Source organism: Phyllobates terribilis, unplaced genomic scaffold, assembly GCF_046119375.1.
Source record: "Phyllobates terribilis strain yellow unplaced genomic scaffold, ASM4611937v1 Scaffold_7__3_contigs__length_470593459, whole genome shotgun sequence".
Taxonomy (NCBI): Eukaryota; Metazoa; Chordata; class Amphibia; order Anura; family Dendrobatidae; genus Phyllobates; species Phyllobates terribilis.
In genome coordinates this window covers 403226784-403245865 of record NW_027362767.1, presented here as the reverse complement: position 1 = coordinate 403245865, position 19082 = coordinate 403226784, and the positions used below count along the sequence as shown (strand labels likewise).

Genomic DNA, 19082 nt, shown 5'->3' with positions numbered 1-19082 from the left:
AACAATTAGGGCTGCCATCAGTCATCGCCCGTCTCCTGACAGAGGATCAGTCGCTGCAGGTCGGGAGTTTGCAAAATAGGGTGAAAAGTGCATTGAGCGCCGCTGATCTCGGGATTTAGGTGATCATCACTTCTCGTGTAACATCAAGTCATGGAAATAACATCAATACACAGGGAGGAAAGAAAATTACAGAGGAGATAAGCGTCAGACGCTGGTTTGGCCGCTTATCTCAGGCGGAAAAATGGTATTGGATGGGTTAAAAAAATATATCGCTGCCATATACTGGACGCTGCCTGTGCCCCAGTATAGATTTTACCAGCAGGAGATAAAAGGCTGCTGAGAAGACAGGTAAAGCTGATTTCCAGGAGGAACAAAAGAGGATCAGCTGAAAAAAAAAATCCAAATAGGTGACAAATATTTTAGCCAAGATCAGCAGAGTTATAGGAGCAGAACAACAAAAATGATGGCTCAGTCCCATGACGGGCCCCGGCAGACCCCCATAACTATGGTTTCTATCGTGGTGACCCTCGTTACTTCTCCCAATTAGCTGCCTGGTTTCGGGGGCCGGGAAAGGGTTTCGGCTCATGTTAGAATAAGCCCTTTGTATGCAAATGCCATCTATACACAACCCCCAGCAGGTGCACCATGCTTTACCCTGCAGCTATCTCCGCCGTCCTACTAATCTGCCATCTTCCATCAGCACCAGGAGGATGTGTGATGACATCTTGTAGTGTCCGACCTCCGGCCCTGGACTAGAGCTTATCACTCTCTCCTGGAGATCTGCGCTATACAGTAAATGTTCAGAGAATTACATGGGACTGCAGGTGAATCTACCGAGTCATCCTCAGAGAGTTACATGGGACTGCAGGTGAATCTACCGAGTCATCTTCAGAGAGTTACATGGGACTGCAGGTGAATCTACCGAGTCATCTTCAGAGAGTTACATGGGACTGCAGATGAATCTACCAAGTCATCTTACTTCCGAACGTTACATAGGACGGCAGATGTATCTACCTAGTCATTTTACTGCAAACAGTTACATAGGACTGCAGGTAAATTCAACTACTTACCTTAATTCAAAGCGTTACATAGGACTCAAAGTAAACCAACCGAGTGATTTTACTACAAATATTACATGGGACTTCAAATAAATCAAATGAGTCATCTTACTACAGAGAATTACATAGGACTGCAGGTACATTTATTGAGTTACTTTACTTCAAAGCCATTACATAGGACTGCTGGCTAATCTACTGCGTTATCATATTGTATTGAGTTACATAGGACTGCAGATAATGCTACCAAGTCATCTAACTTCAGAGCGTTACATAGGACTGCAGTTAAATCTATTGAATTATCTTATTGTAGTGAGTTACATAGGACTTCAGGTAAATCTACTGAGTTGTCTTACTACAGTGAGTTACATAGACTGCAGGTAATCCTGTCTAGTCATGTTAGTTCAGCGTGTTACATGGGACTGCAGGTAAATATACTGAATTATTTTATTGTATTGACATACATAGAACTGCAAGTAATCCTGCCTAGTCATCTTACCTCACTGCGTTACATAGGACTGCAGGTTATCCTACCTAGTTATTTAATTTCCAGGCATTACATAGTACTGCAGGTAAATCTACTGAATTATATTATTGTAGTGAGTTACATAGGACTGCAAGTAATCCTGCCTAGTCATCTTACTTCAGAGAATTACATAGGACTGTGGACAAATCTACTGAATTATCTCATTGTAGTGAGTTACATAGGACTGCAGCTAATCCTACCAAGTTGTCAAACTTCAGAGCATTACATAGGACTGCAGGTAAATCTATTGCATTATTTTATTGTAGTGGGTTACATAGGACTGCAGATAATCCTGCCTAGTCATTTTACATTAGGACTGCAGGCAAATCTACTGACTTCTGTTCCTACAGTTAGATATAAATATGAACCAACGAAGCGTCTCCACGCTCGGCTCTGCTACATCTGCTGCCTTCTGCGTGCAGATCAGTGACGTGGGCAGATGTAGCAGAGCTGTGCTGTTTTCTTCTTGCATCGCTTGCCCATGATAATTCTTGTGACCTGCAGTCCTATGTAAATCCAGTCCATATTGTTAGATCACATTCAGTTGTTCCAAAAGACAAACTCAGCTCTGCTACGTATGGCCGGAGTCTGATGAGTGCGGAGCAGGTACCGTACGGCGTATATGGGATCCGTTCCCTACCTTACAGCCCTGCGTCTTGTGGGGATCCTCGGCCAGGGATGCTTTCGGAGGATGGGCTCGCTGACATTTCTGGTGCTGTCGAACTCCTGGGGAGGGACGGCTGTAGACACACCCCGGGGGGACGTATACGCAGAGTCAGGTTACCTGGCCCAGGTGAAGAGGAGGCTCCGTCATGCAAACATGGTATTTAACCCATTGGGGCCAGAAACCGAACAGGATGGGGATCCATATATATGTACTTACAGCGTCCACAGGGGCCGGTGCAGACGGAGGGTCCGGATCGCTCGGGTCTGCTATAAATTGGCGCTTTGTGCGAAACGGCCGTTGATAGGAGGCGGCTGATAAAGACACGGACACAGATGACGAGCCACAGATACCAGAAAACAAGGGGCAGATAAAGAACAAAACCACGTACACAGGTCTGTAAGCCGATCCCATAGGAGGAAGTGAAAAACCCACACAAAACATCAAGAAAACACAATACCCGCTCTGACAACAAAAGTTTTGCTTAAAGGGGTACTCCACAATTTTTTTTTAATACATGTATTTTGGGCTAAAAAAAAATGTTGCAATTCGGTTTCAATTTTGGCTTTTGTTTTCTGCATAATTATCTTTGGTGAAGTCCGTGGTCATAAATCAGCTGAGAAGAGCTCAGAAAAAAACATATAAAGAATTAGGCACGCCATCAGAATAAGCTCAATGACAGATTCTCAGTTAGCTCCGCAATATAACTCTCCTGGTCAGTACGATTACAAAGATGCCAAACTTGTATAGCTTGTAGTGACTTTAAAAAAAAAAACTGAACTTTTGAAAAAAAAATTTTTGGTTTGGGTCACCATTTTCTGAGATACATAACACGTTATTTTTCTGTAACTTGAGATATGTTTGATCGCTTTTCATTGTGGGTGAAATCCGCCAAATTTTTTTTTTTTTTCTCTTTATGCTTGCATTACCATTTAGGTTACATTTTTCTGAAATTTTACAGATGTTGCGATACCGAAAATGCTTATTTTTTCTATTTCTTTATTTTGAACTGGGAAAAGGGGAAGAGTAAAAGTTTTTTTATATATATATATATTGTTAAACTTTTTTATTTTTTTTCCCCTTAGGAGACTTTAACCTATGATCGTTGGAGTATACAGTGCTCTCCGTTGAAGCCTAGTCACGGGCTGAGCTTCAAGGAAGAAAAAAGATGGGTCTCCAATAGTCCAACAGCTGCCAATGGCATCTCACAATTGAGTTGCAAGGGGACAACGATGGGCGCAGCAACCAGTCCATTTAATTTGACAGCGGCATCTAAATGGTTAAACAGCAGTAGGTGGTGTCGCTGCTGTTAATGGCGCATGTTGGCTGTATGACACAGCTGGCACATGTAGGCTGAGCTCTTGAGTCTGCTCCAAACAATGCTGCCCAACGTACTATTGCATTGGGGAGGATTAATATCAGGTGGCAGATATGAGTCCGGTTTTAAGGGTGGAAAATCTGCAATGAATTAAAGGTTGTAATATCCTATCAATATTTTTTTGGGATGGCGGTGGGTGTGAGAACTATACCTTTTGATAAATGTAAAACAAAAATCCTAAAAGTCTGTAATTTCTTCTCTCCCACTGGAGATAAGCGGTATCAAATGGGCCTGGCCGACGCTTATCTTTCCCATCCCATTGGAGCAGCGTGTCTGAACCTTTAGACCGTCACTTGCTCATGACTCCACGTCTAATGGAGGCTAAAGACATATTCAATAAAAAAGGACAATTTGTCATTTAAAGGGATCATGTATACAAAATGTTCCGCAGTGGGGTCGGATGCCACTTTTATGATATGTAGTGTATCTAAAATTCTGTTTCACATCACAGTGATTAAAGGGCTTGTCCACCTTTTGGGGACATTTTTCTTTTAATTAAATGCATGTATTTGGGGCTAAAAATTTATTTTTGTAATTGGGTTTCATTAAATATTTTGGACCGTTTGTTTTTTACAGGCTTTTTGTTTCCCAGCACCATCTACTTTGATGTGGTCTATGGTCATAAATCAGCTGAGAGGAGCTCAGAAAAAGACAGATAACAGAGTTACAGTCTCAACCAAATGGAAGATCAAATTGAGCTCACTGACAGATTCTCATTTAACCCATTCTTTAGCCGGCAACAGACAAGGCATCACACAGGTAATAGAAGGCAAACGGTGCAAAATTTTTAATAAAACCCAATTATAAAAATGATCTTTAACCAAAAATACATGCATTTAAATAAAAAAAGGTCACAAAAGCATACAAGGGAGCGTAAAAAATGTGGCTAGAGATGCACTTAACTATGGGCAAAAATCCTCAGCTGACAGCACTGGCTTCTATGAGCAGCTCTGAGGTCTCATGTAGGGGTTAATTTCAGACTAATAATCCACTGGGTCATAAATGCAAATATAAATGGAAAATAACAGAAAGGAAACTGGTAGGAGACGGATTAATCAGCGGCCTTGTACTATGGTTCTGCGCTATTGATCTGACTGCTCCTGCTAAAGGCTCATCTTTTATGACTTTATCACCTAAAGCGCAAGAGCAACCTGCGACCTCAGCCCCTGCCGCCGGGTGTAAGAGGGGCGCAGGATCCGGGGACATTAAAGTCCTCGCAGCGCCACTGATAGGGCTGTAACTGGAAATGCTTCAAGAAAGCTGGAGCATTGTTCCTTAGATTTCTGCTGAAGTAATCGATGGGAGGAGGAGGGACCTCTATTACACCTCCTGGAAATGTGGGTGTAAATGGACAACAGCAAATCACCATTCTCCAATACGGGCAGCTCTGACTGGACAGAAACGCTATGTGAAAAGCCAATGTCAACACCGTTATTCATGGCAACCATATTCTTTATTATTAAACCATTTGTCAGAAATATGCACATATATATATATAGAGAGAGGAGAGAAAAGGAAAGGAGAGAAATAGAAAAAAGGAAATACAAAGAGAGAGAGAAACAGAGAGAGAGAGAGAGCAAAAGAGAGGAAAAGAAAGAAAGGAGAGAAAGAAGGAAGGAAAGATATATAGAGAAAAAAAGACAATAATAGAAAGAAAGAAAGAAAAAAAGGGAGAGCAGGGGAGAGAGGGAAAGAAAGAGGGAAAAAGAAAGAAGGAAGGAAAGAAATATATATAGAGAAAAAGGACAATAATAGAAAGAAAAAAGGGAGAGCAAGGGAGAGAGGGAAAGAAAGAGGGAAAAAGAAAGAAAGGACTAAAGAAGGAAGGAAAGAAATATATAGAAAAAGGACAGTAATAGAAAGAAAAAGAGAGAGAGCAAGGGAGAGAGGGAAAGAAAGAGAGGGAGAAAGAAAGACAAACAGGGAGAAAAGGAAAGGAGAGAAATAAAGAGAAAGAAATAGAAAGAAGAGAAGAGAGAAAAGGAGAAAAAGAAAGAGAGAGAGAGAAAGAAAAGAGAAATAGAGAGCAAAGAAGAGAGGAAAAGAAAGAAAGGAGAAAAAGAAGGAAGGGAAGTAATAGAGAGAAAGAAAAAGAGAGAAAGAAAGAAAGAGAGGGAGAAAGAGAAAGAATGAGACAAATACAAAAAAGATAAAGATAAATAAAAGAGAAAGAGAGAGAAAAGAGAGAAAGAGAGAGGGAAAGGGAGAGAAAAACAGAGAAAAAAAGAAAGAAAAATGAGAAAGTCAAAGAGAATGAGAGCGAAAATAGAGAAAAAGAGGAGAGAAAGAGAAAGGCAGAGAAAGACGGAGAAAGAAAAAAGAGAACAAAATACAGAAAGAACGAGAAAAAAGAGAGAGAGAAAAAAGACAGGAAGTAGAGAAAAACAGAGAAAGAGAAAAAAAGGAGAGATAGAAAGAAAAAGGCAAAGAATGAGAGAGAGAGAGCGAAAGAAACAAAAAAAGAAAGAAAAAAAAGAGAGAAAGACAAAGTTATAGAAAGAGAGAAAACAAAGCGTGAAAGAAAGAGAGAGGGAGAGAGAGATCAGAGTCGGGGTCCGGTCCCTGCAAATACTAAAGCGCCTGCTCCTAACAATAGATGGACTGTATGTAGCAGAGGGGAGTGTGTGGCGCAGGGCCTTGTCCTCCAGTCTGGGCCACGGTCTGGTAATTAATAAATTGAATAATTAGAGTCTGAGGAGGGTCGGTGATGTCGCTGTTCGGGCCTGTGCAGTGGTCGTTATCCAGCTTTCCCGGACTTCTGAACAGCACATATAACGATCTCTGGCGGCTCGGCCTGTAGCTCGTGTCCTTCTTACTTCCTCTTCCCTAAAAACATTGCGGCTTTCAGCACTTTGGGGACGAGTCTGACGGTCAGTGAGACCCGCGTCCTCCGGGCCAGCGTCTCCTCCGCCCGGGCCGTGCACTGGCCCAGATTGGCCACTTTGAGGTCCAGCTTGTCCTGTGTCACCGGGCGGATCCCATGGAGGTAAGATTTATACAGGTCCTCGCGCAAAATAAAAAGACTCCGCGGCTCCAGCAACAGAGAGAGAAGACGGCGCTGCTCTTCTGTCCTGGGGACCTGGAATATACAGAGGACCTCACCCGATCTTTTCACATCATGATCTTAATAACAATTATTAAAGTAATGTAACAATAAACAACATTATTAAACTTATAACTTTCTCACTGACCACTTGGGTTTTTTGTTTTTTTTTTACTCCTATTTCCTGGAAGAGTTTTCAGCAGTCTCGTTATCATCAGAGGCAGAATGACAGCTGATAACACAGGATCCACCAATCACAACAGGCGATATCATACATGGGTCAATAATGGGGAATTAGCATTTTTTTCTTCAAACATTAATTCAGCTGATTATCGGCCCATGGAAAAACTTCTTAAGGGTCCGTCAATCCATATGGATATTAGATTGTCAGAAGATCTCTGTCTAATCCTGCCAATAAGATAGCCTCTTCCTTAAAGGAAAAAAAGAGAGGGGTCGCTCACTGGTCTATTCGGGTGCTCTGAAGAAAAAAGTAATCTCAATTGCAAAAAGAACTTCGGCACTCCATACATGAAAATATAAGAAATATTGTATCTGGACTAATGTCACTTTGAAAAATGAAGGTTTTTTGCGCATAATTTGGCCAATTTATGTGTGCCCATCAACCACGACAAGGTCACCTTCGTATGATGGGAAACTACGCTACACTACCACTGGATATGCCACTCTTGGGCTGTAAGCCTGTATGGACAATATGTCTCTGCTTGGGCTTTTAACCTACAATGTATGGGCTGGTAGAGCTAGTTAAAACCACCTGTGACTGAATGGGAGGGACACATGGTCAGAAAAAAGGCTGTCAAACTTCTAATAGTGTGAACACGTACCTGCTGCAAAGCTCCAGGAGCGGGATCCCAAAAATGATTAATAGAAAAAAATAGAATAGACCAGTGAGCGACCCCTCTCTTTTTTTCTATTAATCATTTTTGGGATCCCGCTCCTGGAGCATTGCAGCAGGTACGTGTTCACACTATTAGAAGTTTGACAGCCTTTTTTCTGACCATGTGTCCCTCCCATTCAGTCACAGGTGGTTTTAACTAGCTCTACCAGCCCATACATTGTAGGTTAAAAGCCCAAGCAGAGACATATTGTCCATACAGGCTTACAGCCCAAGAGTGGCATATCCAGTGGTAGTGTAGCGTAGTTTCCCATCATACGAAGGTGACCTTGTCGTGGTTGATGGGCACACATAAATTGGCCAAATTACGCGCAAAAAACCTTCATTTTTCAAAGTGACATTAGTCCAGATACAATATTTCTTATATTTTCATGTATGGAGTGCCGAAGTTCTTCCTTAAAGGAAGCTGCCCCAGCTCCTCGCGTTTCTCCTCATGTGGCGCCCCTGAGGATGCAGTCGCCACAGAGGTACTGCACCTCAGTTCGAGGTGTGGTATCTCCTCTTCCAGGTAAGGATGGAGCACTTCTCAGGACCCTACTTCACCATTCAACACTACACCACTCCTGTCCTGTAGGGGGCCTAAATGCACCAGGGTGCTGCCCCGGCCCGGGATAGAGGAGATGGGGGGAACCAAAGATAGGGGGAACCATGTAGTGGGTGAGGGTGGAGGACACACTTTTAGGAAACACTTATTCTTTCATATTTAATTTATGGCCATCTTAGGTTCAAGGTCTTTGATTGTGATCTTCATCTGTGATTGTGGTCTTCGTCTCTGATTGTGGTTACCCGCCAGAGGTTAGCCTAAGGAAGCAGCCTACTGAAGATACACGGTCCTCATTCTCTGGCCTTGAGACGAGGAGCGGGTCAGAGTTAACCACTGTCTCTACCCGGTCAAGGTCCTGACCTAGGAAGGCCTGGAGGGGAGCGGAGGAGACAAGCTCCACAGGCAAAAGGATCCCAGGGGGATACGGACGGAGCGGCATATGCCACCTGTATTTCTTTACTCTGGCCTAGTCAGAGGGACTCCTGCTGCAAGAGGGGTGACCGGCCCCCGATATCTGACTTTGTTACTTCAAGTCTCAGTCGGAAAAGCCCGGAGGCTTAGTGGATCCCAGGGGGATACGGACGGAGCGGAGTCGCCACCTGTATCTCTCACACTGCGTTTATCCAGTGGGACCCGGCCTTACGCCACGTTCGTACCACACACAGTCAGGAGGAGACTTAGTGGGAGAACTTACCAAGGAGAGGAACACACACCAGAGGGGTCTCGACAGGTGCTCCTGATCTATCTGGGAAGTGCTGGACCCCCTTCCTGGTGGCCGCAGTACGCCGTGAGGAGCAGAGGGAAGCTTTGCGGCTAAAGTTCATCTGAATGTGAGTAAAGACCTGGATGACTTCACACCCCGCTTCAGCCTGTTATTTCCTGCGCGGCACTGCACCCACCATCCTTCCTCACACTGCCCTGAGGCCTGCTCCGCCTGTGGGGAGCCGTCCCATCTTAGCTGCCTGTAACACCGGCCTCAGTGGACTGAAGCAGCGCTGGTGCTCATCACCGGAAACCGTAGGTGGCGTCGTCGAAAAATACCACTCAACCCTGAAAGCCCATTAAAGATCTTTTATGTGACCGCCCTGGGCATGGACCGGGTCCAGGCCACGACTGCCTCCCCCCCGCTACCCCTACACCGACCCAGCTCTGAGTAACCCCATTTCTTAGGGAGGGCCTCACATGAAAACAAAAAGATGGGGCATGCTGAAATCCAACATGCCCAATCACCTTTTTTTTTCAGCTGACTTGAGGAGAGAGTTGGAACACCCACCATTCACAATAGATGGTCGGCCGGTCGTAATAAACAAGTGAGGTTCGGCTAGAAGCCTTAAAGGGATACACACTCAATTCCACATGCACAATTGACAGGTACATGCATTGCGGCAGGTATTAGCACCGGCCTCGCTCATCTCGCACTGTAGAAGTGAATGGAGCTGGAATAACTCCTTTAAGACCTAAAGGATCAGACGAAGTGGATCATTTACCTGATTTTCCTCTTCAGATCCCGATCCGCTGATAGGAAGATAGAAGTCGAGGAGAGTATGAGAGCCCAGGCTGATGGTGGTGACCGTAGGGTAGTACAGGGGCCCGTCCTCGTGTGGCTGGAAGGTGAGCACAGAGCGGTGAACATGGATACAGCTTGTGTAATAACTCCTATATACTCAGTGTATACCACACTCACCATGATCCCCTCCCCAGGATTGTATTCGTTCACCAGCACGTGATTTGCACGACTCCCTCCAAACACCTCCAAAGACGAAATCTTATCAGTATAAGTCTGCAGCCAAGGTGGAAGCTTTTCGGGCACCATGCCCCGTGGGTGAGGGAGACCCCCTGTACCAAGCAGACATAAAAAAGTTACCGATACAGGTCCCCCCTAATATTTGGGCAATTCTAAGTTAGTTTTATACACAATTTGGAGCCTTTTTTACTGTAATTATCAGTCCAGAATTCTTTTTAATACATCTTTATAGTGCTTTGAGCTTCTTTTTTTTACTGTTACAAAGCTCCAAACACACTGCACTGTTATAGAAATAAATGATACAATTCTGGCCACCACTAGAGGGAGCTCTCAGCACACTGATTACTTATAAAACTCCATAATGTAACTGTATACAGTATGATCCCTCTAGTGGTGGCTGCTTGGAACAGCATTAATATATTACTCTATGACCAAGTGGCTGCTGCCTTCACCATTCACTTCTATGGGAGTTACGAAGATGGAAATAACCCTTTAATTAGAATAATAATATTTTTTTCTGCCATAAAGTGAGACTCGGTTCCTATGGAATAAGGGTGGAGAGCGAACCAGACAAGTAAAGACCTATAGGATAAATACCACTGATAAAGATCCAATCAATAACATATTTTTTTATCTTTATTTTGGCAATTATGTGATTTTATATGATAATTAATTAAATGTGTGGCTGCCAAACCGAGCTCTGCTCAAAGCATCTACTTTCATCTCCTACAAATGTTTGGGCTGTGCCCGGCGCTGGAGGGCACGGTTCGACAAGCAGGGGCTGGATATGCCACACATGGCAGTAATACTGTACCCCGAGCCAACAATCTACAATCTTGGTGCTCTGACACATCAGTGAGTTACAGTCCTGCTCATCGTTATTGGCACCTATGAAGTTTAAGTACATAATGTGGAACATCTCCTGAAAAAAATTAATCAAGTGAAACAGTTTTTTGGATAGAGAACTCATGTTAAATACAAAAGAGCAAATGATAAACAATAATTTATACCATGCCCATGTGATATGAATTAGCCAATGAATGATGACTTCAGTGTTTTAAAAAGCCACATGGTAGGCCCTGTTCCTTTGTCACAATGGTGAAGACAAAGGAGCTGTCTGAGGACATCAGGACTGCTATAATTAGTAAACACAAAACTTCCAAAGGGTATAAGAGCATCTGCAAAGACCTTGGTATCCCAGTTTCAACAGTGCACAACGTTATTAAGAAGTTTACTAAGCATAAAACCGTCAAGAACCTCCCTGGAGGTGGAGGAAAAAGGAAAATTGTCTTCGAAGGTTGGTGCAAATGGTGGAAAAAACACCACGACAATCATCAAAAGACCTGAACAGTCTGGGGTCATGGTTTCAACAAGTACCATACACTGCACACTAAACCAAGCAGAGCTTTATGGGCAAAGGCCAAGGAAGAAACCATTGCTGAAGAAAAGACATAAAAAGGAACGACTGATCTTTGCCAAAGAGTACATTGACAAACCACAATCCTTCTGGAGAAAATGTTCTGTGGGCAGATCTATTTTTGTTTAAAAATAGAGCTTTTTGCCAATGCAAAGCAACAGTTTGTTTACAGATGGCGCAATGAAGCTTATAAAGGAAAAGAACACCTTACCAACAGTTAAGCATGGTGGAGGAACCATAATGCTGTGGGGTTGCTTTGTTGCGTCTGGTACTGGAGGCCTTGACCGGATCACAGGAATCATGAAATCAGAGAATTATCAAGATATTTTAGAACGAAATGTCCTACCCAGAAAACTCGGATTGAGTAGAAGATCATGGGTCCTTCAGTAAGACAATGACCCAAAGCACACATCCAAAAGTATACAGGAATGGTTGAAAAAGAAAAAATGGACTGTTTTAAAATGGCCAGCAATGAGCCCTGACCTCAATACCATTGAAAATCTTTGGGGTGAGCAGAAATCTGCTATTGGGAAAAAGCACCCTGCAAACATTCAAGAGCTTGAACAAACTGCAAAGGAAGCGAGGGAGAAAATTCCAGCTGAGAAGTGTAAGAAGCTTATAGATGGCTACAAGAAACGTTTGGAGTCTGTCAGCAATGCCAAAGGGTGCGCAACCAAGTATTAATTAGGGGTGCCTTTATTGCTGCACATGCTGTTTATTCTGTTTTTTCTTTGAAATTGCAACATGGAAGTGGAAAAACAATGTTTTATTGTTGTATTAATTTGGACCACTAATTGGAAAAATCCTGAGGAAATAACTTTGGTACATTTCCATTTATTTCTGAAGATATTGTACAGTCTATGAAAAAATGAAGGGGTGCCAATAATGGTGAGCAGCACTGTAGTGTATGTTCTGTCTGGATACTCAATGGAGTCCAAGAATAGAAAAACATGGCTGCTTTCTTCCAGGTAGTCTGTGATATTGCATATCAGCCTCTTTTTTACTATAATAGAGCTGAGCTGCAATACCAGACACAACCCATAGTAGGGGTGGCGCTGTTTAGGGAAGAAAGCAGCCATGATTTCTAACTGAAAGCAAACAAGTCTTCTGCATTTATATATAAATTTATGCTGCTAAGCATCAGTCGGCCTTCTCAGGTTATGGGATTCTTGGTCTTATATAAGTCATCAATATCGGATCACGGAGGCCCCCCTCCCCACTCACTATCCGTTGTTAGCAGGCCCCATAAGGGTCAGAAGAAAACCTTATATAGGGCAGGAACAGCAAAGGGTGAAATTAATGGAAGCTGCAGTACCAGGAGTGGCCACTACACAGTGGGTGGAGCTGTAATGCTTTAGTTCTGTTTACATACAGGTGCAGGAGCTGCAAACAGCGGATTGTGGGGAGTTTCGTGTGTAGGACCCAGCAGTGATCTGATATTGACAACTTATCCTAAGGGTGCTGTCAGATGGGAGTATAAATTGGAACAAGATTGGAACGCAGTGCACGGACTGGCCGGCGGCTCTATCAGCCAAAGTGTGACAGCTTCATGTATTTCTCTGCAGATCTCACGCTTGGGTCGGGAGAGTCGCCGGCAGCAAAGCTGCAGCTTCCTGATGATCACATGATCAGAGGACCTGCAGCTTACTGGTGATCACATGATCGGAGGACCTGCAGCTTCCTGGCGACTAAAGGATCGGAGGATCTGCAGCTTCCTAGCGATCAAATGATCGGAGGACCTGCACTTTCCTGGTAGTCACATGATCGGAGGACCTGCAGCTTCGTGAGGATCACATGATCGGAGAACCTGCAGCTTCGTGGTGATCACAGCATCACAGGATCTGCAGCTTCCTGGTGATCACATGATCAGATGACCTGCAGCTTCCTGGCGACAAAAAGATAGGAGGATCTGCAGCTTCCTGGTGATCACCAGATCGGAGGACCTGAAGCTTCCTGGTAAGCACTTGATCAGATGACCTACAGCTTCCTGGCGACTAAAAGATCGGAGGATCTGCAGCTTCCTGGTGATCACCGTATCAGATGACCTGCAGCTTCCTGGTGATCACATGATCGGAGGACCTGCAGCTTCCTGGTGACTAAAGGATCGGAGGATCTACAGCTTCCTGGCGATCAACTGATCGGAGGACCTGCAGCTTCCTGGTGATCACAGGATCGGAGGACCAGAAGCTTCCTGGTAATCACATGATCAGATGACCTGCAGCTTCCTGGTGATCACAGGTTCGGAGGACCTGCAGCTTCCTGGTGACCACAGCTTCAGAGGACCAGCAGCTTCCTGTTGATCACATGACCAGATGACCGGCAGCTTCCTGGTGATCACATGATCGGAGGACCTGCAGCTTCCTGGTGACTAAAGGATCGGAGCACCTGCAGCTTCCTGGCGACTAAAGGATCGGGGGATCTGCAGCTTCCTGGCGACTAAAGGATAGGAGGATTTGCTGCTTCCTGGCGATCACGTGATAGGAGTACCTGCAGCTTCCTGGTGATCACAGGATCGGAGGACCAGAAGCTTCCTGGTAATCACATGATCGGATGACCTGCAGCTTCCTGGTGATCACAGGTTCGGATGACCTGCAGCTTCCTGGTGATCACAGATTCGGAGGACCTGCAGCTTCCTGATGATCACAGATTCGGAGAACCTGCAGCTTCCGGGTGATCACATGATCAGATGACCTGCAGCTTACTGGTGAACACATGATCGGAGGACCTGCAGCTTCCTGGTGATCACAGGATCGCAGGACCTGCAGCTTCCTGGTGATCACAGGATTTCAGGACCTGCAGCTTCCTGGTGATCACAGGATCAGATGACATGCAGCTTCCTAGCGATCACATGATCGGAAGACCTGCAGCTTCCTGGCGACTAAAGGATCGGAGGATCTGCAGCTTCCTGGTAATCACTTGATCAGATGACCTGCAGCTTCCTGGTCATCACATGATAGGAGGACCTGCAGCTTCCTGACGACTAAAGGATCGGAGGATCTGCAGCTTCCTGGTGATCACATGACCTGCAGATTCCTGATGATCACATGATAGGAGAATCTGCAGCTTCCTGATGATCACATGATCGGAGGACCTGCAGCTTCCTGGTGATCACATGATCGGAAGACCTGCAGCTTCCTGGCGTTATGATCAGAGGATCTGCAGCTTCCTGGCGATTACAGGATTGGAGGACCTGCAGCTTCCTGGCGATCACAGGATCGGAGGACCAACAGCTTCCTGGTGATCACATGATTGGAGGACCAGCAGCTTCCTGGCGACTAAAGGATCGAAAGATTTGCAGCTTCCTGGCGATCACATGATCGGAGGACCTGCAGCTTCCCTGGTGATCACATGATCAGAGGACCTGCAGCTTCCTGAGGATCACATGATCGAAGGATCTGTAGCTTCCTGGTGATCACATGATCGGAGGACCTGCAGCTTCCTGGCGCTATGATGGAAGCACCTGCAGCTTCCTGGTGATCACATGATCAGATGACCTGCAGCTTCCTGATGATCACAAGATCGGATGAACTGCGCTTCCTGAGGATCACAGATCATATGATCGGAGAATCTGCAGATTCCTGATAATCACATGATCGGAGGACCTGCAGCTTCCTGGAGTTATGATCAGAGAACCTGCAGCTTCCTGGCGATTACATGATCGGAGAACTTGCAGCTTCCTGGTGATCACATGATCTGAGGACCTGCAGCTTCCTGGCAAACACAGGATCGGAGGACCTGAAGCTTCCTGGCGATCATATGATCAGAGGATCTGCAGCTTCCTGGCGATCACATGATCGGAGGACCTGCAGCTTCCTGGTGATCACATGATCAGAGGACCTGCAGATTCCTGGTAATCACTTGATCAGATGATCTGCAGCTTCCTGGTGATCACAGGATCGCAGGACATGCAGCTTCCTGGTGATGACATGATCAGATGACCTGCAGCTTCCTGGTGATCACAGGTTCGGAGGACCTGCAGCTTCCTGGTGACCTGCAGCTTACTGGCGATCACATGATCGGAGGACCGGAAGCTTCTTGGCGATCACATTATCGGAGGACCTGCAGCTTCCTGGTGATCACAGGATCGCAGGACCTGCAGCTTCCTGGTGATCACAGGATCAGATGACCTGCAGCTTCCTGGCGATCACATGATCAGATGACCTGCAGCTTCCTGGCGATCACATGATCGGAGGACCAGCAGCTTCCTGGCGACTAAAGGATCGGAGGATCTGCAGCTTCCTGGCGATCACATGATCGGAGGACCTGCAGCTTCCTGGTAATCACATGATCGGAGGACCTACAGCTTCATGAGGATCACATGATTGGAGGACCTGCAGCTTCCTGTTGATCACATGATCGGAGGACCTGCAGCTTCCTGGTGATCACATGATCGGAGGACCTGCAGCTTCCTGGCGTTATGATCAGAGGACCTGCAGCTTCCTGGCGATCACAGTATCGGAGGACCTGCAGCTTCCTGGCGATCACATGAACAGAGGACCTGCAGCTTCCTGGCGATCACAGTATCGGAGGACCTGCAGCTTCCTGGCGATCACAGTATCGGAGGACGTGCAGCTTCCTGGCGATCACAGTATCGGAGGACCTGCAGCTTCCTGGCGATCACAGGATCAGAGTACCAGCAGCTTCCTGGCGATCACATGATCGGAGGACCTGCAGCTTCCTGGCGATCACAAGATCGGAGGACCTGCAGCTTGCTGGCGATCACATGATCAGAGGACCTGCAGCTTCCTGGTGATCACAGGATCGGAGGACCTGCAGCTTCCTGGTCGATCACATGATCGGAGGACCGGCAGCTTCCTGGTGATCACATGATCGGAAGACCTGCAGCTTCCTGGCGATCACATGATCGGAGGACCTGCAGCTTCCTGGCGATCATATGATCGGAGGACCTGCAGCTTCCTGGCGATCATATGATCGGAGGACCTGCAGCTTCCTGGCGATCACATGATCGGAGGACCTGCAGCTTCCTGGCGATCATATGATCGGAGGACCTGCAGCTTCCTGGCGATCATATGATCGGAGGACCTGCAGCTTCCTGGCGATCACATGATCGGAGGACCTGCAGATTCCTGGTAATTACCTGATCAGATGACCTGCAGCTTCCTGGTGATCACAGGATCGGAGGACCTGCAGCTTCCTGGTGATCACATGATCAGATGACCTGCAGCTTACTGGCGATCACATGATAGAAGGACCTGCAGCTTCTAGGCGATCACAGGATCGGAGGACCTACAGCTTCCTGGTGATCACATGATCAGAGGACCTGCAGCTTCCTGGTGATCTCAGGTTCGGAGGACCTGCATTTTCCTGGTGATCACATGATCAGATGACCTGCAGCTTCCTGGCAAACACAGGATCAGAGGACCTGCAGCTTCCTCGCGACTAAAGGATCGTAGGATCTGTAGTTTCCTGGTGATCACAGGATCGCAGGACCTGCAGCTTCCTGGTGATCACAGGATCAGATGACGTGCAGCTTCCTGGAGATCACATGATCGGAGGACCTGCAGCTTCCTGGTAATCACATGATCGGAGGACCTACAGCTTCATGAGGATCACATGATCGGAGGACCTGCAGCTTCCTGTTGATCACATGATCGGAGGACCTGCAGCTTCCTGGTGATCACATGATCGGAGGACCTGCAGCTTCCTGGCGTTATGATCAGAGGACCTGCAGCTTCCTGGTGATCACAGGATCGGAGGACCTGCAGCTTCCTGGAGATCACATGATCGGAGGACCTGCAGCTTCCTGGTGATCACAGGATCGGAGGACCAGAAGCTTCCTGGTAATTACATGATCAGATGACCTGCAGCTTCCTGGTGATCACAGGTTCAGAGGACCAGCAGCTTCCTGGTGATCACATGATCAGATGACCTGCAGCTTACTGACGATCAAATGATCGGAGGACCTGCAGCTTCCTGGTGTTCACAGGATCAGATGACCTGCAGCTTCCTGGCGATCACATGATCAGATGACGTGCAGCTTCCTGGCGATCACATGACCGGAGGTCCTGCAGCTTCCTGGCGACTAAAGCAGGGTTCCCCAACTCCAGTCCTCAAGGCCCACCAACAGGTCATGTTTTCAGGATTTCCTTAGTATTGCACAGGTGATAATTCCATCATCAGCACAGGCAATAGTTACATCACCTGTGCAATACTAAGGAAATCCTGAAAACATGACCTGTTGGTGGGCCTTGAGGACTGGAGTTGGGGAACCCTGGACTAAAGGATCGGAGGATCTGCAGCTTCCTGGTAATCACTTGATCAGATGACCTGCAGCTTCCTGGTGATTACGTGATCGAAAGACCTGCAGCTTCCTGGCGACTAAAGGATCGGAGCATCTGCAGCTTCCTGGCGATCACCTGATAGGAGAATCTGCAGCTCCCTGATGATCACATGATCGGAGGACCTACAGCTTCCTGGCGTTATGATAGAAAACCTGCAGCTTACTGGCGATCACATGATAGAAGAACTTGCAGCTTCCTGGTGATCACATGATCTGAGGACCTGCAGCTTCCTGGCAAACACAGGATCGGAGGACCTGCAGCTTCCTGGCGATCACATGATCGGAGGACCTGCAGCTTCCTGGCAATCACATGATCGGAGGACCTGCAGCTTCCTGGTAATTACTTGATCAGATGACATGCAGCTTCCTGGTGATCACAGGATCGGAGGACCTGCAGCTTCATGGTGATCACATGTTCAGAGGAACTGCAGCTTCCTGGTGATCACAGGTTCGGAGGACCTGCAGCTTTCTGGCGATTACATGATCAGATGACCTGCAGCTTACTGGCGATCACATGATCGAAGGACCTGCAGCTTCTAGGCGATCACAGATTCGGAGGAACTGCAGCTTCCTGGTGATCACATGATCAGAGGACCTGCAGCTTCCTGGTGATCACAGGTTCGGAGGACCTGCAGCATCCTGGTGATCACATGATCAGATGACCTGCAGCTTCCTGGCAAACACAGGATCGGAGGACCTGCAGCTTCCACGCGACTAAAGGATCGTAGGATCTACAGCTTCCAGGTGATCAAAGGATCGCAGGACCTGCAGCTTCCTGGTGACCACAGGATCAGATGACGTGCAGCTTCCTGGAAATCAAATGATCAGAGGACCTGCAGCTTCCTGGCGATCACAGGATCGCAGGACCTGCAGCTTCCTGTCGATCACATGATCAGATGACGTGCAGCTTCCTGGCGATCACATGATCGGAGGACCTGAAGCTTCCTGGCGACTAAAGGATCGGAGTATCTGCAGTTTTCTGGTAATCACTTGATCAGATGACCTGCAGCTTCCTGGTGATCACATGATCGGAGGACCTGCAGTTTCCTGGCGACTAAAGGATCGGAGGATCTGCAGCTTCCTGGCGATCACCTGATCGGAGGAACTGCAGCTTCCTGGTGATCACATGATCAGATGACCTGATTCCTGATGATCACATGATCGGAGGAATTGCAGCTTCCTGGTGATCACATGATCGGATGAACTGCAGCTTCCTGAGGATCACAGATCACATGATCGGAAAATCTGCAGCTTCCTGATTATCACATGATCTGAGGACCTGCAGCTTCCTGGTGATCACATGATCGGAGGACCTGCAGCTTCCTGGCGTTATGATCAGAGGACCTGCAGCTTCCTGGCGATCACAGGATCAGAGGACCTGCAGCTTCCTGGCGATCACAGGATCAGAGGACCTGCAGCTTCCTGGCGATCACATGATCGGAGGACCTGTAGCTTCCAGGCGATCACATGATCGGAGGACCTGTAGCTTCCTGGCGA

The 19082-nt window shown here is 46.6% G+C and overlaps 2 protein-coding genes across 2 annotated transcripts in view; both read right to left on the bottom strand.

Annotated features, from left to right (window-relative positions):
• The window catches only part of LOC141155039 (uncharacterized), a 34666-nt gene extending 32307 nt beyond the window's left edge, over nt 1-2359 (bottom strand). The window contains exon 1 of the mRNA XM_073641656.1: nt 2222-2359. The gene's annotated coding sequence lies outside the window, so the exon portion shown is untranslated. The remainder of the gene's footprint in view (nt 1-2221) is intronic.
• A 2695-nt stretch (nt 2360-5054) lies between these two features.
• The window catches only part of ALKBH6 (alkB homolog 6), a 31228-nt gene continuing 17200 nt past the window's right edge, over nt 5055-19082 (bottom strand). The window contains exons 5-7 of the mRNA XM_073641668.1: nt 9808-9959; nt 9611-9727; nt 5055-6702 (exon numbers count right to left, since the gene is read on the bottom strand). Of these exons, the coding sequence (XP_073497769.1) occupies nt 6436-6702; nt 9611-9727; nt 9808-9959 (536 nt within the window). The 3' untranslated portion in view covers nt 5055-6435. The remainder of the gene's footprint in view (nt 6703-9610; nt 9728-9807; nt 9960-19082) is intronic.